The 26,036-nt window shown below is 38.6% G+C and overlaps 1 protein-coding gene across 8 annotated transcripts in view; it reads right to left on the reverse strand.

The window, feature by feature from the left end:
• Positions 1 to 26,036, reverse strand: part of spegb (striated muscle enriched protein kinase b) — a 103,317-nt gene that overhangs the window by 18,141 nt on the left and 59,140 nt on the right. For all 8 annotated transcript variants that reach the window (XM_049484726.1, XM_049484725.1, XM_022680149.2 and 5 more), the window contains 14 exons: positions 19,986 to 20,246; positions 18,724 to 18,882; positions 16,049 to 16,238; positions 14,889 to 15,118; positions 14,499 to 14,618; positions 12,200 to 12,304; positions 10,853 to 11,059; positions 9,218 to 9,341; positions 8,797 to 8,969; positions 7,786 to 7,898; positions 5,805 to 5,973; positions 4,929 to 5,028; positions 875 to 1,075; positions 419 to 476 (listed from right to left, as the gene is read on the reverse strand). In XM_049484726.1, the coding sequence (XP_049340683.1) occupies positions 419 to 476; positions 875 to 1,075; positions 4,929 to 5,028; positions 5,805 to 5,973; positions 7,786 to 7,898; positions 8,797 to 8,969; positions 9,218 to 9,341; positions 10,853 to 11,059; positions 12,200 to 12,304; positions 14,499 to 14,618; positions 14,889 to 15,118; positions 16,049 to 16,238; positions 18,724 to 18,882; positions 19,986 to 20,246 (2,210 nt within the window). The remainder of the gene's footprint in view (positions 1 to 418; positions 477 to 874; positions 1,076 to 4,928; positions 5,029 to 5,804; positions 5,974 to 7,785; positions 7,899 to 8,796; positions 8,970 to 9,217; positions 9,342 to 10,852; positions 11,060 to 12,199; positions 12,305 to 14,498; positions 14,619 to 14,888; positions 15,119 to 16,048; positions 16,239 to 18,723; positions 18,883 to 19,985; positions 20,247 to 26,036) is intronic.

Below are 26,036 nucleotides of genomic sequence, written 5' to 3' on the forward strand. Positions count from 1 at the left end.
AAATGACAATAAAAACCACTTTGACTTTGACTTTAACACCCGAAATCAAGGGGTAGTGGTTGAAATAAGAACTGAGATTGGGTACTATTAGTATTATAGTATAGTATAATAGTAGTATAGTATAAGTATTATAATATATAAGTATTTGTGGTACTATTGGTGCTACATAATACTAATTACTATATGCTAGACCAATGTGTGAAACTCTATTAAATATAACAGTAAAACTGATCCCAACAGTGCCCCACAATAGCATAAAAAGTCAAGTGTTTAGTGAATGAACAATGACAGCTGCAACTCAATCGAAACATTATTGAAGGACAAGAGGGTCAAGAATGGGTCAAATCAGCAGGGGGGTATTGCATCAATGTGTATTGTTCAGTGGAACAGCTGAGAATGTCAAGAGGGTTACACTTACCTCAGCCTCCATTACTGTTGATTTCTTTGTAAGCCTATCCAGAAGCTCTTCATGACATCTTTGGAAAATCGTTAAGGGCAATCACAATCATGGGCACAATCACAAGTGTGTTCAGTTAACTTAAAAAAAAAATACATTGTGGTAAGACTGCCAGAGAGAGAAAGTGTGAAAGAGAGAGAGAGACATGGAAAGACAAAAAAATTATACTTTCTGTGGGTATACTTGTGCACATTTTTAGTTCGTGTGGGTGTCTGGTCTGGATATCCTAGCCTCTAAATCTGCATTATGTTAGAATCTTTACTCCTGGGCTAAAAATCATGCTATGAGAACACCCTCGTAGACTAACTCTATGCTGGCAGGTATGTTTTGCCTTGGTGATTTAAATCTGCATTCGCAGCAGAATAGAAGGTTCCAGGTAGTGCTCCTTTTTGTCTGTAAAAGTAATGAAAAGCATACATCTCAGTGATGATGATGACTGCGTTCTTCTTCTCAAATGCATCGTGGAAGTAGATGATCCTCTCATGGTCGAGGTGAGACAAGATGTTCATCTCCCTCAGGGCAGAGGCTTTTCTCTTGGCCCGAGCTGAAATGAACTTGGCTGCATATTCCATCTTCCCCACCTTATGTGTCACTCGCTTCACATAGGAGAATGCGCCTCTGAAACAGAGGTAAATAAAAATTAACGAATACTCAAAAAGGTGCTACAATGTCTTCTGCTGCCCAATGAAAAATGCTCTTTGCAGTGGTCACTTCCATTGATCAAATCACATTAAAAGGGGCAGAACAAGGTGAGAAATACGTATGTTTTCCATTTTTAGTTTTAGACTGTTAACCACAGCCCTAACTGTATCACCAGAGAACAGAAGAGGGTGGGGGAGTTCATGCTGGGTGAGTTCGTGCTGAGGGAGTCTGGGTGGGTGAGGTGGGAAATAAGTGATGGTAGAGGTGTAAAGTGAAGGGACGGAGGAGAGAGTCATTCAATTTTAAAGTGCAAATGGCACTGCCACAGAAAGAGAAAGTGCCAGGTTAAACAACAGCTGACGAGAAATATCCTTCTTCAAATTAAAAATGTCCTGAGTCTGTATTTTCTTCTGTTTTTTTAGTATAGCTGTTACAGTGAGATCTGCTTGAGACACTTTAATAATCTAATATCTGTTTACAATCCAGACTCTAAACAACTATTCAGAGCTAATTCCATTTTTTTTTTTACCATTTTCCATGTATTAATGACTTCAGACAAGCTGTCACTACCCAGATACTAATACCTGCCCAAGTTTGACCCCAACTTCTACTGTATTCTGCCCCGCCCTTGCCCAATGCACAGATTTTTTTTTTCTGGAGCGGTTCGCTTGTGGTGAGAATGAGATCTGGTCTCAATCTGACCCAGCTATCAAATATACTGCTTTTTATTTGAGCTAAACTGCTGACAAGGTGCAGTTTAATCTGATATATTAAGTTAATTACACCACCAAGTTTGACCCCAATTTACACTGTAATCTGCCCCGCCCCTGGCCGCTATGCATTTTTTTTTTCTGGAGCGGTCAGCTTGTGGTAAGAATGTGATCTGGTCTTGATCTGACCCAGATATCAAATATACTGCTTTTTAATTGAGCTAAACTATTGATATGCAACTGGTTAATCTGATATATTAGCCAGATAATATAATGCTATAATCAAATATTGTCTCTGCTGCTTCATGCTGTTTACAATGAGGGTGGTATGTGCAGCGTTCACTGCTCAGAGCCACGCGATTCTGCACTGCGCGTAAATATTTGGGTTACACCAAACATTTGGTCATGATAAAATGCTACAGGGAGCAGTCTGAAGTGTGTGCGTAAATGTATGTGTGTGTGTGTGTATGTGTGTGTGTGTGCCAGCTGCCTTGCCAGAATTAGTTAAGATTCTTAGTCACACAGTGTGGTCCAGAAGGATCTCAGTGAAATGGATAGAATTTCCCAGTGGATCAGAAGAACTTCACTGCAATTAACATTTAAAGTATGTATATACTCTCACAGAGTCTGAGCCTCTGAGTCTGATAATATTGAAGAATACAAGTGTATTTTCTGTTGATGTCTTTATGCTGTTGGTATGCCTGTGTATGTGAGTAGATTTGTGTGCATCCTCTATGGGATTCAGCAACAGCCGGTGCCTGAATGCTGCCTGGTATCCTCAGTGTTTGTGTGTGTGTGTGTGTGTGTGAATGCACTAGCTGCAGTCGACCGTGAGGATTATAATTACAGCACCCCACACAGAGGGAGTGACAGAGTGCACGGAGAGATACGACTAAACAACAGGCCATACTGCTCTCCACCCATTCGAGCAACCACCTCCCGCTCCCCCACAACAAATAACTCACTTTCTGCTAATGTGGCCTGTTTTGTTACATTGTGCAGCTTCTAAGCTACTTAGATGCCAACCAGCCCTGGAGGCAACAGCAAAGGTGCTGCTGAGTGGATCAAACTAAAGGAAGCACTTAATGTGACTTTGAGGATGAGGTGTAAATGGCTGACAAATCATATAAAGCAGCTGAGTAAGTATTAAATAACTTTATATCACCAGTACGAGATTCTGCTTTATGAATATGGCATGATAGATGGTAATGTGTATTCCCCACTGTGAAATGTAACATCATGAAATCAAATTCTGTGTGTCCAAAAGTTCTGAATTTGCTACATGAATGGTTCAGTGGCAAAATACATTAAAATACTTTTTATTAGGCTTTTTAATATCAATTTCACCAATTTGTATGATAATGTTAATAAGTTTAACATGATTAGATACATTATAGTTTACACAGAAATTAGATATGTATATATATATATATATATATATATATATATATATAGTGTTATATATATATTATTTTGTAATAATGAGATGATATAGTAATTTATTAATAATTAGTCAGTGTAAAGCAAAAGAAGCCAACTTCTATAGCCATTGCTTGTCTTGTAACGTTTTATCATAGAATCCCTTTATTGTTTGTGTTTCTTCTAAACTAAGCAGCCAAGTTTTGAGAGCAATGTAGATGATCTGTAGCTATACCATTGGTGGAATATGAACAAACATATAGCAGCTAATTAAAGATTTATTTGTTGATTGATTTACATGAATAAATGAATGTCAAAATGTTTAATTTTTGCAGTTTTTCTTTTACAGTCCACATAAGAAGTCCTCATGGAGTCTTCTTCAATGATGGTTATCCCTATCCAAAGATGTTTTACCTTTAAACTTATTTTACATTGTACTCAACTATTGTAAGTCGCTTTGGACAAAAGCGTCTGCCAAATGTAATGTAATGTAATGTAATGTAATGGTTAATGTGGCATTCCCGCCTGAACAAGGAATTAAACTTGCTCTTTGTGGTGGTGGTGTTGTTGCGCATTATGATTTATCCACCTTTTATTTCACCTCTTTAACGTTTCTTTTAAAATTGCATTTATTTTGTCTTTGTGTTAGAATTTCTGGTCAACTTATAATAAATGGTTTATGGTCATGAATTTTAACTTAAACAACACAAAAAGATCACAAAGAGTGTTGTGGGGCATTATATAACTTATATACACCACCTTTTATAGAAAATAATTTTTCAGCATATTTTGTTTCTAAATGTGACACAAAATTTATTTACTACCAAGTATCATCTACTCTTACCCTTTTGTGCAGGGGAAATCAACAAAAGAACAATAATATCCAGGGAAAAGGCTCCGTTATGAAGTCAAGCTAAGCAGACATAAAGGGTGATCATGATACTAATAAGATAGCTCTTATTCTAATGTTTTAACTTTCATAACCGTTCAAATCACCTCCACAAAATTATGTTCATCATTCAGCAACTTAAAGTGTGGATTAAAGGTTAGAGAAGCATCATTGGTTTGATCGACAGTGCCCACATCCATGGCTGATTTGCCCTTGAAAAAGGCACTAACCCCTAGCTGCTTCCCAGGCACTGCTCCAGGTATGTGTTTTCACAGTGTTTATCCCATGAATGGGTTTAACGCATAGGTTGTATTTCTTTTACTCCCATGCAATCGCTATAAACGCATTAATCTTAGTCAGTGATGAAATCACAGTAATTAATAATCTCTTATGAAGATAAACAATGTTCAGCACCACTGACTGCATGTTTCAGTGCATACAGACCAAGAGCTACAATAATCTGTAATTGTAAGCTTTAGTTTTAATTTTAGACTAATAATAATTACATTACTTTTTATGATGTGTACATCAAAAAGAGTTCCACAGAACATTATATTTCAATGAGGTTCAATCACCATCCTCCTCTAAAATGATTTCAGTGACACAGAGACTGGAATAAATATCTGTTCTCACATTCTCAGCCCTTTTTAGGTAATAAATTCTGTCAAGCCTTATATGGCGTTTGGTGTTTCAACAGATATTTAGAGCTGTCATCAGTGAGTGCAGATGGAGTTGACTCTCTGCGGCTCCAGACTGCTCGTTAGAGGGAAATGGTGTGTGTCCGAGGAGTGTCGGCGCTCGGATGACTCACCTCCCAATCTCCTTGTGAACGTCATAGTAATCAGTGAGCCTTCGCATCCTCCTCAGCATAGTCTCCTTATCCTCCATTGGCCTGTCCTTTTCTGGCTTTGCTGTAAATGAATCAGACAAATGAATGCACACTCAAACACACAAAATAAAAAAGATCACTACCTAATAAATGAAGAAATTGGAATTGCAGTTATATATATATATATCGTTTGTGTGTTTCTCTCTGTTTTTTTATCTAATTTGATGTTTTTCGTGTAATGAGGTTTGCAAGGAACCTGAAGAGCTGTATAAAGATTTGTCACAGACAATAACAAACAAAGAAATCAAATCATATAATGGAAGTTTAACAGAATTAGGGCCAGATAAGGCATGCAGAGACAGAGATAGAGAAAGGGAAAAGAGAAAGAGCAGATTGATAAAGCAGAATTAGATGAAGAAATGAGGAGGGACAAGTAGACAAAGAAAAAACAAAGAAAATAAGAATTAAAAGAATAAGAAAAATATGAAAGAATGGGTAATAAAAAAGACAGAGAGATGAGTAGACAGAAAAAGAGTGATATTGAGAAATGGTAGTGAGAAATACAAATAAAAAACTAGGACAAAAGAAACAGGGATTTAGGAAAAAATGAACTTCACGCAAAAAAAATACTTCATGCAAAATATAAGGCAATGTAAAACCTTAACCATGCAATGTTATTTTTTACATAAACAATGTCCAAAAATTGTTAATGAGCTAATTTCATTTTCAACTTCAACATGTTCTTGTTTATCTGTTTGAGTCTAAACCTCAAATAAAGCTCAAATAAAGTTGTAAAACAAACAAAGTGTGCTGAGGTTGTCTGGACTGAAGTGTGTAATGCAGAGTTAAAACTCATACTGGTGTGGACGGTGAGCTCAGCCTTGCAGGAAACAGAGCCGGCCAGGTTTTTCGCAGTGCAAGTGTAGACCCCAGAGTCATCTGGCTGCGTGTTGAGCACTACCAGAGAGCACTCGTTATCGTCATACACAAAGGTAAAATGGCTGCTCTCAGACAGGAGGACATCATTCTGAAACACAACAACAACAATTTGTTGGACAGTTCTGGGCAATTTAACAAAACAAGGGTTCTGGAGAGCAACAAAACATAGACACCCAAAAATATCCAGTAAGTATTTATACATGGTGTCTGCAGGTGTCTGTCAGACGTGTTAAGACTCTTATACCACCCAGAGGCGACTAATTTTGTTATAACAAAATGACAAAAAGCAAAAAAAAAAAAAAAAACCCAAAAAAACCATTGTAACATTTATAGACTTTACAACGGTACAAACCAATGCCAATTTAAACAAACATACATTAACAGTAGTGCACAAAACAACACTGAAATCAGTTTTAAATGAAAAACTGGGGTTAAACTAGATTTTCATCATGCCTACATCACTGTCTATGCTAGCTTACAGGAAGAAACGAACATACCTAAAATAGTGCTGCTCTGAGGCATAAACAACACTAATAACATAGTTGGTTCGGCTTTATTTAGTCTGCTCTCAAAACAGTTACCTAACTAGTATTTTTTTTTTTAATATATGTATTTATTTTTGTGGTCTTTTTTAAGACCTTTTCTGTAATCTAGCTAAACCCACCCATTTAGCTGCTAGTCAGTTGTATATCCCCTCCATCACAAGTAATGACACAACACAAGGAGCGTGAAGACCAGCACATGCCTCCTCCGACACATGTGAAGTCAGCCACCGCCTCTTTTTTTAACTGCGACTCAGTTCTGATGCATCAGCTCACAGATGCCTTGTGCTGATCATTACCCTAAGAGAAATAAGGGGAAAGAGCGCCATCTACCAACCCAGAAAGAGCAATGCCAACTGTGCTTCTGCAGCGGATGGCAAGGTGCATGAAGGGATTTGAACCTTCATTTTCTTAAATGAAGTAATTCAAGTCTTTTCAAGACGTTTTAAGAATTTGTAGAAATCTTGATGATCTCTCTTGGTTAACCCTAGTTCAGGGCTGTTAGCTCTTAAAAGAATGTTCTGGGTGTTTGGTAAGGTTAGCTCTGCTTGCAGCAAAGCATTAAAATTGCCCACATTTGCCACAGTTTCACTTGCATAGGCTTGGGTTGATTAGGACAGCGAGTGGTCAAACAGAAGGCAGTAGCCCTGAGGCACGTTCTGGAACATCCAGCAGTATATTTAATAGCATAAATTAGCATGCTTAAGAAAGCGTGGGGATTCTCCATGGGAAGCAATGTGGGTGGAGGGTACATCTCTGTGTGTGTGTGTCTGAGAGAGCGAGAGAGTGCGCGCGAGAGAGAGAGAGCATTAGCAAGAAAACAGCAGGAAGGAAAGCTTGGGTCTGATCTTTCAAATCTGATGGAGTGGGAGAGACAGAAAGAAAGCCCGAACAAGAGAGAGGAAGAAAGTATATGTGAGTGTGTGTGAGTGTGTGTTAGTTATAGCAAAAGCTCAGCAGGGAGGGGAGGCTTTTTAGGCTCTTTAAGAAAGCAAAGTCTCTCCAGTGCACAAAGCCTGCTCCTGCATGGAACGCCTGGAGAATGGAAATGAGCTGAAGCCTTATCCGCATCTGCAGGGACTGCTCTCATATTAAGAACAGAGTAAACCAAAGGAACAGCAGCAGAGCAGCAGACGCAACACTGCACTACAGAGCATCTACCACCTCAGAACAAAGACTACAGGTGTGGAAATGAATAACAAACAGCTCTCACTGCTCGAAAAGACAGCCATTCATTACTGCCTGTAACCCTCAGCGAAACTATTACAACAATACCAATCCAGATATATCAAATAAAGCATTCATACAGAATAAAGTCAAATATATTCAATACATATAAATGAGCATATTCAGCACACCTTATACCAGAAGATGTCTGGAATCGGCTTCCCCTCAACTACCACAGCAAAACGAGGGGTTTCCCCCACACTGACGTCCAGATCCTCCATAATGGACTCAAACGTTGGAGGCGCTGCAGAGAGAGAGAGAGAGAGACAGACACACAGACAGACAGACAGACAGACAGAGAAGGACAAGTAGACAGAGAAAAGAACAAGAGAAAAGAAGAAGATAGAGGAGAAGAACAGACATAGGTGAGGCAAAAAATAGTAACAGTAGACATAGAAAAAGATATATAGATTATAGAGTAGGAGAAAGGAAGAGTGAGGGACAGACAGGGAGAGATGAACAAAAAGAAAGAAAAAGTAGAAAGGGTGAAAGAGACAGAGGGGGACAAAAAGGAGAGAAAAAGAAAATGTGAAGAAAGAAAACAGACAAGAGAATTGACAAAAAAAGGAAAGGGAGATAAAAAAGAAAAACAAAGAGAGAGGAGAAAGGGACAAAATCGTAGAGAGAGAGAAAAGAGAAAAAAGAGAAGTGATGGTTGAGAGAAAAGGATAAATAAAGAAAAAGACAAAGGAGAGAGAGGAAATGGAAAGAAGAAAATGAGAGATAAATCAGAAGATGGAAGGATGAGAGGGACAAATAAAGGCAGAGACAGAGAAGGACAAGTAGACAGAAAAAGGAAGAGAAGAAGAGAGAGGAAAAAGAAATTATACATTTTACAACAAGAAAACAGAGAAAATGCAAGGGGAGAAAAGGAATGAAAAGGAGAAACAGAAAATGTAGAGAGAAGACAGAAAGAGTTTAATAAAAAAATGAGCAAAAAATGGGGATTGAACAAGAATAATTAAAGAAAATGGAGTGAGAGGGAGAGACGAAGAAGAAGAAGAAAAAAAAAAAGCACAAAGAGATGAGAAAAGTGGATTGAATAAAAACGAGAGAGAAACAAAGTAAATGATCAGGCATTAGGATGTAAGAGGGTGAGATTCAGTGAGTGGACAGTGTGAGTGGAGTGCTGCTGACTCTACCTGCTAACTCCAGGGTGAGAAGGCAGGAGTCTGTGCCGTACGAGTTACTGGCTGTGAAAGTAAGTGGACCCACATCACTGTATTTCACCTTACACAGCTTCAGCATGTGCTGGTCATCATCGGGCATGCTCATCTCAAACAGCCCCACTCTGTTGGACAGGGTCACTCCTCTCCTGCACAACCAGCAGAGAACCATTTCAAACTGAGCCCAGGATACAGTCTGTAATTACTGAATTACTGCAGGACTACACAGCACTCGAGGAGCAGAAACAGCTTACAGAGGGTTATTCTGCTAAAAGAGCAAGTGCTATTTGTGAATAAAGAAGAAAACTGTGAAAATAGCAGAACACTGTCACTGAACTGCTGAGTGAGGAAAGTCTCTGGGAGAAGAGTCAGGTCCCAGGGCTTAATGGATACTCACCTCTTCCAGGTGACATTTGCATTGACGTGGTTGAGAGTGACTGTGATGCTGACCGACTGATTCTCCACCACGTAGACCACATCTGGCTTGTCTATGATGACTGGAGCTTCCTGAACGTATGGACCTGCAGGTATATCAACATATATAACTAAACAAATATATTCAACAGAAAGCTGTTTAGTAATTGATTTTTTTCTTATCTGCAAAAACAAAAAATTGTGCTTTATTGTGGTTAGCCTGATACTAATTACTGTGTATTGATGTCAGTGTCTGCCATATAATATTATTCTTACATATAATTTCAGTAAAAGCCTATAATAAACCTTTTGTTTTTGCAGTCTCTGCAATACTAAATCTACCTTTCATACCTGATGTAGCTACTGTTTCAAAATGTTATAGTCATGCTGTAATGCTATAATAAAAATCAGAGTCCCTTAATGACTACAATGTGCTCAGAGAAATTAAATAGTTACAATATAATATTGGACACTTTCCAAACGCCCTTTTCACAAAACTCAAGTTTTCACTAATATGAACAGGTGTTTCACAGGTTGGAACAGAACGTTCAAAAATAATGCCTTCCTGACTTTTGTCAAATAATCAAAATAACCACATACTTTCTTGAAAACCGATTACACTGTCACACATTCTGTGAAACTCATCTCATCTCATCTCTTTAACTCATAAAACCAATTCATTCATCTGTTACATATCTATCCCTCATCTCTACCTACACCTTTTTAATGTTTTTTTTGTTTTCTGGTTATTGCATGTTAGTATGTTTTGGCTTGTTTTTTTAGACATCAAAGTCTTATTTTTTCTGTTTACACTGAGCCTTGAAGTGTAAAAACATTTTGTGATGGATTATTATGTGGCATTGTAAAAACATTCATAAAATGATCTTTTTTTTCTCCTCCCTTGGTGTAACAAATGCATTTCCAAGATTTATTTCAGAATTATTCAGAAACTGCACAGGCAGCACAAATTAGTTCAAATTTACCAGACGTACAACTGACTGAAATAAACGAAGCCTTTATAAATCTGCTAAGAAAGAACAACTAGAAAGAATAATGGCCCTACTTGTTGGATTAATACTAGTGTATGTAACAATTAATGCTTTTCTGTGCAACTTAACACTTACCGCCAAAAAAATTAGCTGTAGAAATATAAGATTAAAAAAATAATATTAAAATAAATAGGTTAACTGTGTTTTTGAGTAAGGATGTCATGGTGAATAGACCATATAAACACATATTCCCAAAAAACCCTGTGCTGTAGAAGTATGTATATATTCATAAATTGATCATTTTTTCTCCTCCCTTGGGGTAACAGATATATTTCCACTTTTCTAAGATTTACTGGACTGGACTATTTTATTTATACATTTATGTCTGTCATCATTCGTATTCTCTTAGTAAATAATCTGGCCTACCAGGTAAAACCGTCCAACCCAACCAGTGCAGAGTGGTCTGTAAGTTATCGAGACTCTATATATATATTTTTAATAAACCTGTCAGAGAATGTTGTACAACACCCAAATGCACTTTATACTAACAGTATTTTCACTTTAAAAATGATCAAATAAACCAAGCAGTTCTCACAGTTTCTATGGGCATTAAATGTGTGCAGTCCCACCTCTGTCTATGAGCTGTACAGGGTCTGTGGCGTTAGATGGTTTGCTGAAGGCTTTGCTGGTGATGGAAAGGATCCTGAAGGCATATCGGACGCCCTTGGACAGCGAGGTGACGGTGTAGGTGGTCTGCTTTAGACTGGAGGCGATTATGGTCCACTGGATGGAGCCCAGAGCCTGCTGCTGGACAGCGTACATCAAGGTGCCGGGGTCTGGAAACATAAAGTGTGAGAGCTGTTTATATATTAAAACAACACTTCTAGGCTTTGACTGATTACGTTGTTTTAATAATTTGGCTCAGCTTCCTCTACATTTTCCAGCTCGCACGTCAGCCAAAACAACAAAGTCTGAGTGGCGATATAAAACAAGGACACTATGAGTTTATAGCAGCGAGAGTCACCACACTGCAGTAAATCTGAGACTGTCTCAGGCCGATGTGAGCATGAGAACATAAAACTGCCATTGAGAAGTCATTAATGGAGTCGGTTCTTTCTTCTGATATTCCCAAGAGTCCTTGCTGTGTAGTGTCGAACTCTCTGAGAGGAGAGGAAGAACGGATTCAATTCAAATCCACTTAACCTACTTAATACTGTGTCTTCTGTTCTTTACAGATACCAGACATCAGCTTTACACAACATAAATCAATAAATAATCAATGTCCGTCCAACAGACGCACAAATAGAATGTCAGAGTCTTATGCAAAAAGTTTTAGCACACTTCAAAATGAAATTACATGCTTTTTTGAACATTAACTTATATAGGCACATGCAAATATCCTATTGAGAATTTGTTGTCTTCAATCAAATGTATTCCAGAATTATTCAGAAACTGCACAGGCAGCACAAATTAGTTCAAATTTACCAGACGTACAACTGACTGAAATAAACTAAGCCTTTATAAACCTGCTAAGAAAGAACAACTAGAAAGAATCCTGGCAGTACTTGCTGGATTAATACTAGTTTATGTAACAATTAATGCTTTTCTGTGCAACATACAGACAAAAAACTCTGAACTGTAGAAGTATAAGATTTAAAAAATAATATTAAAATAAATTGGTTAACTGTGGAATGGACCATTAAACACATATCCCCCCAAATAAACTGTGCTGTAAAAGTATAAGAAAAAAATAACAAAAAATATTATGATGTTATGATGAATGGACCAATAGAAAGGTTTAAATGTTTTATTTTATATTAAGAAACTTTACCCTCTCTTTCTCCTGTTAAACTGCCGCTAAAGTTTTTTTTTGCATGGCAGCAATGAGATATTTGCCTATATTTCTGCACACACTCACTTTTATAATTGGTTTGTAAGATAATTATGACAGACAACAAAATAAATGAATAGTGTACCAATGGAGGGGTCTAGCCTTCTGGGCTTCTTCCAGCTGAGAGTGATAGTCTTGCCAGTGATGGACTCAATTACTGGAGCTCCATCTGGAGGATCAGGAAGAACGTCTGTGGGAGAGAAGGGAAAATACTTAGTAGAATACACTTACACTGAAACACACACATACACACACACACACACACACAAACGCACATATGCTCTCTTTCTCAAACGAAATGACAGTCTTATTATTTTGAGAGAGGGGATGAAGGGAAGATCAAGCACAGATTAGGAACGTCTGTTTGATTAAAAGAACTAGCTTGAGGATGTTCTCCATACAGTACATGTCTTCTTTCAGTGGACCAATATAGCAATATGTGGGGGGAAAAAAAGATTTTTACAGTGATGAATATTTTAAGATAAACAAGAAGATGGGATGAGTTTTCACCCAGCATAAGCTCACAGAAATCATGGAAAACCAAGTCAGATATGTGGTATATGGGCGGTTTGTGTGACAGTGATTTGATACTGTCATGTCCTTACTGACAAGAATTAAACATTCAACACCATAGAGGATTAATATACATTTCAGGAACTCCAGATAATTTAATACTTTTAATATGTTTCTCAAACTTACTGTAACACCACAGGCATAGACAGAATTAAACCACTTTGTATTCTAGCTACAGTGAGTCCAAGAAGTATTTAATCCCTTGCTGATTTTCTTCGTTGGCCCACTAATAAAGACATGATCATTCTATACTTTTAATGGTAGATGTATTCTTACATGGAGAGACAGAATATTAAAAAGAAAATCCAGAAAATAAATCTAAGGAATATATATTAATTGATTTGTATTTCATGGAGTGAAATAAGTATTTGATCCCTTAGTATTCATTAGCAGTTCTGGCTTTTACAGACCAGTTAGACACTCCCAATCAACTTGTTACCTGACCTGAAGCCACCTGTTCTCACTAATCACTTGTGTGAAAAACACCTGTCCACAGAATCAGACAGATCACACAGATTTCAAGTCTCCAACATGGGTAAAACCAAAGAGCTGTCACAGGACAGAGTCAGAATTGTTGACCTTCACAAAGCTGGAATGGGCTACAAAAAGATTAGTAAGGTGTTGGATGTGAAAGTAACAACTATTGGTGCAATTATCAGAAAGTTTAAAGAGTATAACATGACAATCAACAGACCTCGGCCCGGTGCTCCAAAGAAGATTTCGCCTCGTGGGGTGGCAATGATGCTGAGAACGGTCAGAAATCGTCCTGCAACCACTCGGCAGGAGTTAGCAAATGACCTGAAGGCAGCTGGGACCACAGTTTGCAAGGAAACAATTGGCAACACTTTGCGCAACAATGGATTCACATCCTGCAGTGCCCGAAAGGTACCCATGCTGAAGAGAGCACATGTGGAGGCGCGCCTCAAGTATGCCAATGATCATTTGAAAGATGAACCAAGTTATTGGGGGAAGGTTTTGTGGTCAGACGAGACCAAAATTGAACTTTTTGGCCTCAACTCCACCCGCCATGTGTGGAGGAAGAAAAATGCTGCCTATGACCCCAAGAACACTGTGCCCACCGTCAAGCATGGAGGTGGAAGCATAATGTTTTGGGGGTGTTTCTCTGCCAAGGGTACAGGGCTACTTCACCGCATCACTGGGAAGATGGATGGAGCCATGTACCGCACAATCCTGAGGGACAACCTCCTCCCCTCTGCCAGGGATCTGAAAATTGGCCGTGGTTGGGTCTTCCAACATGATAACGACCCTAAACATACAGCAAAGGCAACAAAGGATTGGCTCAAGAAAAATCACATTAAGGTCATGGAGTGGCCCAGCCAGTTGCCAGACCTCAATCCGATCGAAAATCTATGGAGGGAGCTGAAGGTCAGAGTTGCCAAGCGAAAGCCCACCAACCTTCATGATTTAGAGAGGATCTGCAAAGAAGAGTGGGCCAAAATTCCCCCTGGTGTGTGTGCTAAACTTGTGGTTAACTACAACAAACGTCTCACCGCTGTGCTTGCAAACAAAGGCTTTGCCACTAAGTATTGAGTGTGTTTGGCAAGAGGGATCAAATACTTATTTTCCTCATTGAAATACAAATTAATTAAAATATATTCTTTAAAATTATATTCTGGATTTTTGTCTTGATATTCTGTCTCTCCATGTTAGAATATATCTACCATTAAAAGTGCAGAAGGATAATGTCTTTATTAGTGGGCAAACAAAGAAAATCAGCAAGGCATCAAATACTTCTTGGACTCACTGTACGTACTGAAGGAAAACCCATATTGCTGTGGTGTTTCTCTCACCTGTCACATAGAGATGGGCATAGCAGGTGGCCTTGCCCATCTTGTTGGAAATGACGCTCTTGTAGACACCGCCGTGAGCATGACACACTGAGCGAATTACCAGACTGTGAATGTCTCTGACTGCGGGAGAGAGAGAGACACACACAAACAGACAGACAGAGAGAGACAGATTAAGAGTGATACCAAGACTGAGTAAAAGAGACAGAGAGATTCAGAGAGACAGTGATGCAGAGGGTATTAGGAAGGGCACACGGTCCAGCGTATAAACAGCTTCGTATATCTCAGTAATTCTTAGTTCCTGACACTCTCATTTCCACTGAGGCTGCAGTCTGGGAGTTTCACTGCCACGCTGGCCTCCATGCTGAGCGCTAAAATACTGCAATGGCTCACACTGTGTCATCTTCCTGTCCTCCGTGCTGTCTATCTTCTTGCCGTTGTGGAACCAGGAGATGGTGGGGTACGGCAGGCCCGCCACCTTGCACTTCAGCACAGCCTCTTTTCCCTCAATCACATCCAGGTCGTAGAGTGGCTTAACGAAGTCGGGCATGGTGAAACGCTCCACCTCGCTCTCGGGAACCTCCGGCTCCTCTGGAATGGAGGGCATCTTCTCTAGCTTTGCCCTAGATGGGGATAGAAAGGGTGTAATGAGAGAATAAGGGAGAAAGTCAGACCTTGATTGGAGGAGTGCAAATCCTTTATTACTAAGGGAATGATGCCTGTTGGCATTTGACATAGAGTGTAAGTACAAACAACAAGCAGCAAGCAAACATTTGCATAAGCCCTGCTAACGGCTGTGGGGGATAATGTTCTTGGTAACTGGATGCTATGGGGATTTGGGGATTTGACAAAGAAATACAAACACTGTACAAATGTGGAGGGGCCATGCAACAGCACGATACAATGCTGCATGTACTACAACTCAGAGGATCAGAATCAGTTGTAAGAAAATTCTGTTATTTTATTTAATAATAACATAACCAGGGGTGTAAACTAGATCTACGTGTTTTAAGCATTGTTGTTGACACCTGCTCATCCAAGTTTTCTTCTGCAGTAATGGCCTCTACACCTGAGCAGGCTTTATGCTGGATGTTGGCAGATCTAGTTGACACCAGGCATTGGGCTAGATGACCATTGGGCTAGATGTGTCCCATTCTATTGGCAATATTAATACAAGGCCATGCCAAAATTTATAGTATAGCATTATGTCATTTTTTTACATTTACGGCATTTAGCTGACACTTTTATCCAAAGTGGCTCAAAAGTTTATTCCTGTTACAGAAGCGGACCAATGTAGTGTGAGGAGTTTTGCCCAAAGACTCTTAGTGGTGTAGCACAGCATCCCGTCACCCAGACCAGGAAACCCCAGTCTTCTAAATGTGCCAGTTTACCAGCAGGCAGTGGTGTTATTTACTGCGCCACACCAACCACCAAATACATTTCCCTTTCTTTTTTCTATTAGAATAATACATGTATATGCATCTATTCCAAACTTTGAACAGTGACTAGTGCAGATGTTATGAGATTAAAGAGGATGAGTAATGAAGTCTTACATCTGGGAAGAGATGGCTGGCCGGGGTTCTTGCACATACAGTTCAGCTGAACATTCATCCTCGCCATGTGGGTTCCGGGCCACAACCGTGTAGAAGCCCTCATCATCACTGCTGACATGAGAGATGACCAGTGAGTGTCGGCCACCTTCCTTCAGGATGCGAATGTCCTCACTCTCTATCAGAGGATGATCTGCAGGAGGAATAATAATACAGCCCCGGGAATGTTACACAGCCTCAAAAAATAACCCCACTAATTAGCATTAACAATACTGGACAACCCCCATAATCTTATTTGAATAATCTCCTAAAATAGATTGTAAGAGGGTCTCTTGTGACACAAAGATGTGTAGAAGTCACAGACCCTATAAAATATGTGGAAAGTTTCTTACAGCACTTAAGAATTCCCTAAATGACTTTTATTGAATATTTTGGATATGTCACATGACAGTCTATGAATGTGTGGACCTCATTTACAATATGCCAGACAAAATTAAACATTTTAAAGTGCATTTGTTGATTCTAAAGGTCTCTTCATGCACATTTAACATTTTTAATTCTAAATATATATATATATATATATATATATATATATATATATATATATATATATATATATACAGTTGTGGTCAAAAGTTTACATACACTTGTAAAAAAACATAATGTTATGGCTGTCTTGAGTTTTCAATAAGTTCTACAACTCTTATTTTTCTGTGATAGAGTGATCGGAACACATACATGTTTGTCACAAAAAACAGTCATAAAATTTGGTTCTTTCATAAATTTATTATGGGTCTGCTGAAAATGTCACCAAATCTGCTGGGTCAAAAATATACATACAGCAACAAAATTTGTCAATTTTGGTGATGTAGCGAGTTGTGTCAATCAAATTAGCTTCATGTCATGGCCTCTTCACTTCTTGTAAGTGATTCTGATTGACTACAGCTGTTGACTTCTCATGAGCCCATTTAAATAGGGCTCATTTGACCCAGTGATTAGACTCAGCTACAAAAGCTACAATGGGAAAGTCAAAGGAACTCAGTGTGGATCTGAAAAAGCAAATTATTGACTTGAACAAGTCAGGGAAGTCACTTGGAGCCATTTCAAAGCAGCTACAGGTCCCAAGAGCAACTGTGCAGACAATTATACGCAAGTATAAAGTGCATGGAACAGTTGTGTCACTGCCACGATCAGGAAGAAAACGCAAGCTATCACATGCTGCCGAGAGGAGATTGGTCAGGATGGTCAAGAGTCAACCAAGAATCACCAAGAAGCAGGTCTGCAAGGATTTGGAAGCTGATGGAACACAGGTGTCAGTCTCCACAGTCAAGCGTGTTTTACATCGCCATGGACTGAGAGGCTGCCGTGCAAGAAAGAAGCCCTTGCTCCAGAAAAGGCACCTTAAGACTCGGCTGAAGTTTGCTGCTGATCACATGGACAAAGATAAAACCTTCTGGAGGAAAGTTCTCTGGTCAGACGAAACAAAAATTGAGCTGTTTGGCCACAACACCCAGCAATATGTTTGGAGGAGAAAAGGTGAGGCCTTTAATCCCAGGAACACCATGCCTACTGTCAAGCATGGTGGTGGTAGTATTATGCTCTGGGGATGTTTTGCTGCCAGTGGAACTGGTTCTTTGCAGAAAGTAAATGGGATAATGAAGAAGGAGGATTACCTCCAAATTCTGCAGGAAAACTTAAAACCATCAGCCCGAAGGTTGGGTCTTGGGCGCAGTTGGGTGTTCCAACAAGACAATGACCCAAAACACACATCAAAAGTGGTAAAGGAATGGCTAAACCAGGCTAGAATTAAGGTTTTAGAATGGCCTTCCCAAAGTCCTGACTTAAACCCCATTGAGAACATGTGGACAGTGCTAAAGAAACGGGTTCATGCAAGAAAACCATCACATTTAGCTGAACTGCACCAATTCTGTCAAGAAGAGTGGTCAAACATTCGACCTGAAGCTTGCCAGGAGCTTGTGGATGGCTACCAAAAGCGCCTAGTTGCCGTGAAAATGGCCAAGGGACATGTAACCAAATACTAATGTTGCTGTATGTATATTTTTGACCCAGCAGATTTGGTGACATTTTCAGCAGACCCATAATAAATTTATGAAAGAACCAAATTTTATGACTGTTTTTTGTGACAAACATGTATGTGTTCCGATCACTCTATCACAGAAAAATAAGAGTTGTAGAACTTATTGAAAACTCAAGACAGCCATAACATTATGTTTTTTTACAAGTGTATGTAAACTTTTGACCATAACTGTATATATATATATATATATATATATATATATATATATATATATATATATATATATATATATATATATATATATATAATGTTACATCAGGATTTTAAACCTAAAATATAAAAAATGTCATTATGTGACCTTTTATCACAATCATAAAAAAAGCATTGATGAGCTGCTAAAATAATTTGACTGATTCAGTTCATGTAAACAAATATTCAAAACAGGGTCAGACAAACTGCTTATATCAGTAGAAATAACATACTATTATGAATAATAATAATTATTATTTTAATCTATTTTAAAATCTGGTCTGGTACAATGAGTTGTCTGCTTCAGACAATGTCCAAGTATAATGATACATATTAATGATATCTCACCCACTCCTATCTCACCCACCTCTAAGAAAAAATAATCTCTTACCAAAGTGACTCCAGATGACTTTGGGAGGTGGCGTTCCGCTGACCTTGCAGTCGAAGCGGGCGTTCCGGCCCTCAATCACCTCCAACATATCCAGCTTTCTTGTGAACAGAGGTTCTATTGAGGCGAGAACCTTCAGCTTGGCACTGGAGGTCAGCTCCTCTGTGAAAAACAAGCAATGGTAATCAGTGCTGTAATGAGAGCAACTATGATGAAGGACTATAATCTACTGTAAGTACTCGCCTTGGAGGAACACAACACGGAATATGTCACCATTCTCTTCGACACACCTATTTTTACCACAAAAATATATGTGCAATATACAACTCTGGAAAAAATAAGAGACCACTACAGTTTCTGAATAAGTTTATCTGATTTTGCTGTTTATATGTATATGTAGGAGTAACGATGCAGAGCTTTCAGAGCTCAAGAAATGCAAAGAAAACAAGTTCATATTCATAACGTTTTAAGGTTAGAAATCAATATTTGATGGAATAACCCTAGTTTTTAATCAGTTTTCATGCATCTTGGCATGCTCACCTCCACCAGTCTTACACACTGCTTACACACTTACTTTACGCCTCTCCTGGTGCAAATTCAGCGTTTAGCTTGATTTGATGGATTGTGATCATCCAACTTTTTCTTCATTATATTACAGAGGTTTTCATTTTGGTAAAATCAAAGAAACTCATCATTTAAAGTGGTCTTTTATTTTTTCCAGAGCTGTATAATTACTATTTATTGGGCTTTCTTAAGGCTTTTTTTCCGAGAGGATGGAGGAAATGGCATGTGCTAGGACTAAACTCTCCTCCGCCATTACAGATACATCATTAACCTCAGCAGCAAGCAACCTTCTCTCTTAACACCTCTGACAATGCAGAGCACAGTATGTTCAGAGAGTGGGACTGACATCAGCAGGTTTCAAAGCACTGATAGCTTTTGATGTGCACTGGGTCCTTCCTACTATATTTAAGCTGGAAGTCAGGATGTCATTAAGCTGTGTTCCTTGCTCTATTCCTGTAGTGATTAGTAACACAAGGAATAAGACATTCACATTAGTCTAATCTGATGAATGTTTCACATTAACAGCCATTACTACCGTCCCAGGGTCTTCTAACAAATGTACATGTTTAGCTCTCTTTAATGTCAGGTCTCTGGCCAACAAATCTTTCTTAATTTATACAGGCTAATACTGATTTCTTTCTCAAACATTTTTGAGTGTGTAACAGTTCTGAATTGAGTTCAGACTGAGAGGGGTCACACACCTTTGGCTGTGCTCAGTTTGCAGGTGTATGTGCCACTGTCGTCCTCATGCACGGAGTTCAGCAACAACCTGCATCTCCTCCCATCAAAGTGCATCTTGCAGTTCAGTAGAGCTGGCTGGATGAGCTTCCCATCTGACAGCCAGTCTACATCCACATCCTGCGGCCCGATCACATGACACTCGAACACTGCTGTCTCTCCAGCCTTCACCAACACGTCCCTGACTGGCCGCACAATGGCAAGTCCAGGCTCTGCTGGAACATCTAGAGAAAAGATACAGAGGGTTACAATTACAGACTGGATTCACTATGGGGAGAACATGTCCTTCAACTGGCAGAAAGTGATATTTGTCATGATGTGGGTTGGATTCTCAAAAGTAACACAAAAAATATTAATACACACACATACAAGTATACATGACCTTTAAAAATGAAAGTAATACTAATTTGAAAAGTAGTGAAAGAAAAAAATGTTACACACATTAATATTTCTTTGGACCACCTTTAGCTTTGCTGTGGCATTGTTTCGATAAGCTTCTGCAATGTCACAAGATTTATTTTAATCCAGTGTTGCATTAATTTGTCACCAAGATCTTGCAGCACTGATGATGGTAGAGTCTGACCACTGCACAAAGCCTTCTCCAGCACATCCCAAAGATTCTCAATGAGGTTAAGGTCTGGACTCTGTGGTGAACAATCCATGTGTGAAAATGATGATCTCATACTCCCTGAACCACACTTTCCAGCCTATGAATGCTGACATTGTCATCTTGGAATATACCCGTTCCATCAGGGAAGAAAAAATCCATTGATGGAATAAGCTGGTCTATATTCAGTATATTCAGGTAGTCAGCTGACCTCATTCTTTCAGCACATACTGTTGCTGAACCTAAACCTGACCAACTTCAGCATGAACCCCAGATCATTTGCTTAGTTAATCCAAGTGGACAAATTTTTTTGTCCAGGCAGTGTATGTTGCACACTCCCACTGAGGTAATCTCATCACAAAATTTCGGATGGAGCATTTTATTCCAGAGAACATAGTTACACTGCTCCACAGCCTTAGACCCCACCTTAGAGTCCTAGTGCTGCAGTGAGTCCTATTATTTTGGCAATAAATATCTAAATGGACTAGACAAGCTGTGTGTGTGTTTATACATTTGTGTGAGAAATTAGTGCAACTTAAAATATCTTAATACATTTATTAGAATGGTGTGTCACAAACATTTAGACGTGTATGCATGTATTAATAGGCCTATTAACAGTGTTGGGCACGTTACTTTGAAAAAGTAATTCGTTATAGTTACTCGTTACTTCTCCAAAAAAGTTACTAACGGAGTTACTCCACTATAAAAGTAACTAGTTACCAGTAAAAGTAACTATTGCATTACTTTTATTATTCGCCCGTCAAAAAAAGGAAATCAATTATGTATTTAGTATTATTATTAGAAACAAAACAAACGAAAATAAACCCAAAATGTTGACAAAAATATAGTCTAACGAATTAAAAAAAAAAAAAAAAAAAAAAACGAAATTCTCCACACAACCAAAGAAAATTACTAAAACTTGAAATACTGAAAAAAACGGAAAAAACTGAAAAATGCGTCTGGGGATGAAATTAAACAAACCAAGCCACACTCAAAGGAAATATGTATATATAAACTAAACAAAATAATGGACAAAAACAACAATCTAATGACCGTTAAAATGGTATTATATAACAGCTTCACCAAAAGAGAAAAGAGCTTAGATCGGGCCCAAAAAATCCGACCCCACCCAGCCCGTGCACGTTCTGCCCGAGCCCGACCTGATCCGCCCCATAAACTGTCTGTTTTCGGGCTGATTGAATGAGCGATATATAATCAGAATTATGTTTATTAACACTGTAACATAAAAGCACAGAACTATTATTTAATTAAAATGATTTTTAAGAACAGCTACACACAGTGCTGCGTGGAGGCGTTCATGTGTGCCCAGAGCTACGTAATGACATTTTTCATTTTTATTATAGTTTAATTTTATTTTGTTTTAATTTTTTCTGTTCAGTAAGTTTTAATTTGTTTTTAGGGTGGGCTTGCTAGTTTTTATTATTCACACTTCTCATCAGAGAGATGAATCTGATAAACGTGAGAGAGAAAGAGAGAGAGAGAGAGAGAGAGAGAGAAAGAGAGATTTCTGGTATGAGCTACTCACAGATAAATGTTCTCACACACTGTATCTCCTGTTTCTCTTTCATCTGCCTGGCGCTCATATTGTAATCCCATACATAGTTCTGCAGTTTCTCAGTGTTTTCTGTCGTATTTTGCGGCTAGCGCGAGCGCTTTACACAAGAACTAACGCCACGGATCAGGAGGTGCCGCGAGCTCGGCACAACACCGCCCGCTGTACAACTCCGCTACAACAGCACTTATAAATAAATTAAACACGAAAATTAGGGTATTCTATCAGTAATTTCAGTTCGTTTTAGTTAGTTTTATAAACACAAAATACAGTTCGAGATAGTTATGTTTTTTTTCCTTTTAATTACCGTTTTTATTAGATTCAGTTAACACAAATGTTTTTTCACTTTCAGTTTTCGTTATTTCGTTCGCTTTAGTGAACAATAATAATTGGTTACTTAGCAACATTGTGATTATCACACCAGAGCTTTATATAAAATAAAAATAGGAGCCCGATTTCGGGTCGGTCCTCGGGTTAGGTCGGGTTCTGGCAGAGAATTTAAGCTCTAAAAGAGAAAGCAGCAGCACCACAAAAACCGGAGCAGCTAAAAAGAGCTTAACGCCCTTAAATCGGAACTTGGCCTGTCCACAGCAATCACTGAATTGATTAGAGCACGCAAATCATCACAATTGTGCCTCACTTCACCACGCCAACCCACAGGCACAGCGGCCAGAAGCTCAAGTTCACCGGAAAGAGGAGGGGTTAACCAGGGCAAAGCAAAGTTAAAACAAAACAAAAAAAAAAAAGCGGCTAAAGTAACGTGCAGTAACGGGGTGTTGGAAATGGTAGCGGCGTTATAGTTACAGTCAGAGTAATTAGTCAGATTACTCGTTACTGAAAAAAGGTTACTCCCAACACTGCCTATTAATATCTATTCATATTGTAAACCCTTAATAACTTACTAATTCGAAGCATCCAGCAACTTGCCAAAATGTAGGCAGCATCAAAAATGTCCATACATTTTGCACTAATGTACCAAATGAAACTGGATAATGTATCGGGTCAGTTTTTTAACATAAAAATCCTAACCCTTTAAGATAAGTCAAGACATAGCTGCCAAAACAGTTTGGCTTGGAGGGACCAGAGAATGTACTCTGATACACTGGCTGTGAAATAAAAAGTTCCATGGATAATTTGCCTGTGATCACAGCCACTTGTTCCTGTCAAAGCAAATGTAGCCTGGTTAAGAGCCTGAAAAGGATCTGTTACTGCAGTAGACATGGCAAGTTTTATGCGTGAATAGTTTGTGCACTGCCTGATTGTAGCAATACGGTATCATAACTGCACTTCAATAACCTGCCTCCTGGCTAAAAATGGCCTTTTATTACGGTCCTGCTAGGGCTGAGTCACCCCGGCCTTTCACTTGCTTTTACTGTTTACTGGCAGCTTCAAGTCTTTTTCTTTACAGTTCAGGAATCTGCTTCAAAAATCATGTTTGGTTCATTCCGCAGGGTGACAATATTATTTATATAATTTCATTTAAATAATTCACAATACACAAAAATGCAGACTAAAGGATCAATCAAAATTGTGTCAAAAGCTACAAATAAAGCTTTCAAGAGCATCTTGATTTAGCATCTTTATACAAGTCCATTACAGTGCAAATGTGTAGTGTGCAGTGTGTATGACGACATATGTATAGGACAATGCATTTAGCATGCATGCATTTTTTATAATGGTGTACATTACAATGTGCCAATCTTAAATATTTCTGTACCCTGAAGGAAACCGTAAATACTGTTTATAATGGTTTAGATACACCATGTAGACAAACATATTGGGGCATCTCCTCATTCATTGTCTCTTCTGAAATCAAAGATTCATATTGCTTTTGTTGGAGTAATGCAGGAAAAGCTTTATACTAGATTTTGGACCATCTTTCTTGAGACTAACATATAATAATATTTTTTTTAGAGTTCCACTATTCCACAGCTCAATGCTGGGTTGCTTTTTTTTAACCCCTCTAGCCCACACCTTGCATTAGGCATGGTTCTATTACTGAAAGGATGTTGATCCTTTCAAAAGAGTCCTATTCTATTGGCAATGTCTCTCTACAGAGACAAGACAAGTTGAGCATGTGCATTTACAATAATTGCAACTACATGGCAATAAGACTGTTGTATCTAGAATACTGTACTAGAAAAAGTGTTCAGAAAAACTTGCACACAGTATATAGTGTATATTGAGCGTGTAATATTGCACAATAGATAATCAGTTTTTTTAAAGTTTTTACTCAACCTCCCAGTTATGGTACATGTAATAAGCATTGGAGTTATAAAAAAAACAGGAAAAATGAAGTTTAGGCGGAGTGGCATGTCTAAAGCTCCTTCTCTTAATATCATTTCCATCTTTATCTTCAGCAGCCCATGATGAAGCTTCTGCATCCTGTCACCACCTAATATTCTACCTATAACTAAACCATACAGTATTTCTATCAGTTTTAATATTTATCAAAAAGGGGTTTACCTCTGGACTGCAGAAGCCACCTGAATTCCAGCTCTCAGAATTCCCTTTTTTCACGGTCTGAATACTTAAAAACAGACCTGAAACTAATTTAACATACAAGTTGTTTGCTCAATGTTAACCTTTTATACTGTAAAAATGGGGGGAAAGGTGTCAATTGAGGATCTTTTCATATCTTTAAGTGGTTAAAATGGTTAAACCAAGAAAATGTTTATGACTTTGAAAAAAACTACATCAATGCATCGTTTTAATAATGCACTACTACCCTTACTACAGAGATAAATAGCTTTACATATAATGTTTTTACTAAAACGATTTATGTAGAAATCCTATGCCTGGTGAAGAAGCAGTGATTATCATTCTAAACACACTGCGCTGCAAAGGAAAAACCTCATCTGCTGTTCAGAGGCACTTCAGTGTAGTTTTGATGTGGAGAGCGTGTTGGGGAAGAGAAGAGGCTCTCCACCCCACTGCACCACAACCTAGAGCAGATCTGACTGTAATGAGGGTAGACACAGTGACAAGCGTCTCTCCCACGCTTGCACACACACACACACACACACACACACACACAGACACGCAGACGCACACATCAGAGGCACCCAATAAGCTATGCTCATCCTTATTCAACATGTCTTCTGGAATGATTGGGATGCGCCATTATTTAAATCAAGGAGAACCCTTTTAAGAACTTATTTGTGCTTTAGAGCTAGTGGACGTCATTAAAGAAGGACAGCAAATAAAATCCTCAAAAAAAAAAAACCCTGCTTTTACAGACTGATCACAATGTCAGAGACTTCTATAATTACACATTCTCTGTGATTTCAGGGAGCAGAGGTACCAATTAAGCCTTGACACAAAAAGTCACAGCAGGATTTTGACATTCCAATTTTGGAATAATAGTGAGGGAATAAAGACTGTGAGATAACAAATACGGAATTATTCAGTGTTAAACAACTCAAAATCCTTCCTAAGAACCTTCAAATTAGTCTTGTTTGGATTCTCTTAAGCTGCATTATGTACTACTTGGTTGGCAGGTCATTCCCAGCAGTGAGAGTGACATAATGGTGGTTTTGATTAGTGTGTTAGTGTGTGTTGTGCTGGTACAAATGGATCAGACACAGCAGTACTGCTGGAGTTTTTAAACACTGTTCATTCATTAGATTCTCCTACCTACAGCTGCACTACCTCATATATGTAAAGTCAGAGACAGAAGCTTTGAATCTGTTGCTGTTTGTGTTGGCTATCATCTAGTCCTTCATAAGTGGTCACAGGACGCTGCCCACAGGACGCTGTTGCCTAGATATTTCTGACTGTAGGGCTATTCTCAGTCCAGCAGCGACACTGAGGTGTTTAAAAACTCCAGCAGCA

The sequence above is a fragment of the Astyanax mexicanus genome, chromosome 11 (genome assembly GCF_023375975.1).
Source record: "Astyanax mexicanus isolate ESR-SI-001 chromosome 11, AstMex3_surface, whole genome shotgun sequence".
NCBI lineage: Eukaryota > Metazoa > Chordata > Actinopteri > Characiformes > Acestrorhamphidae > Astyanax > Astyanax mexicanus.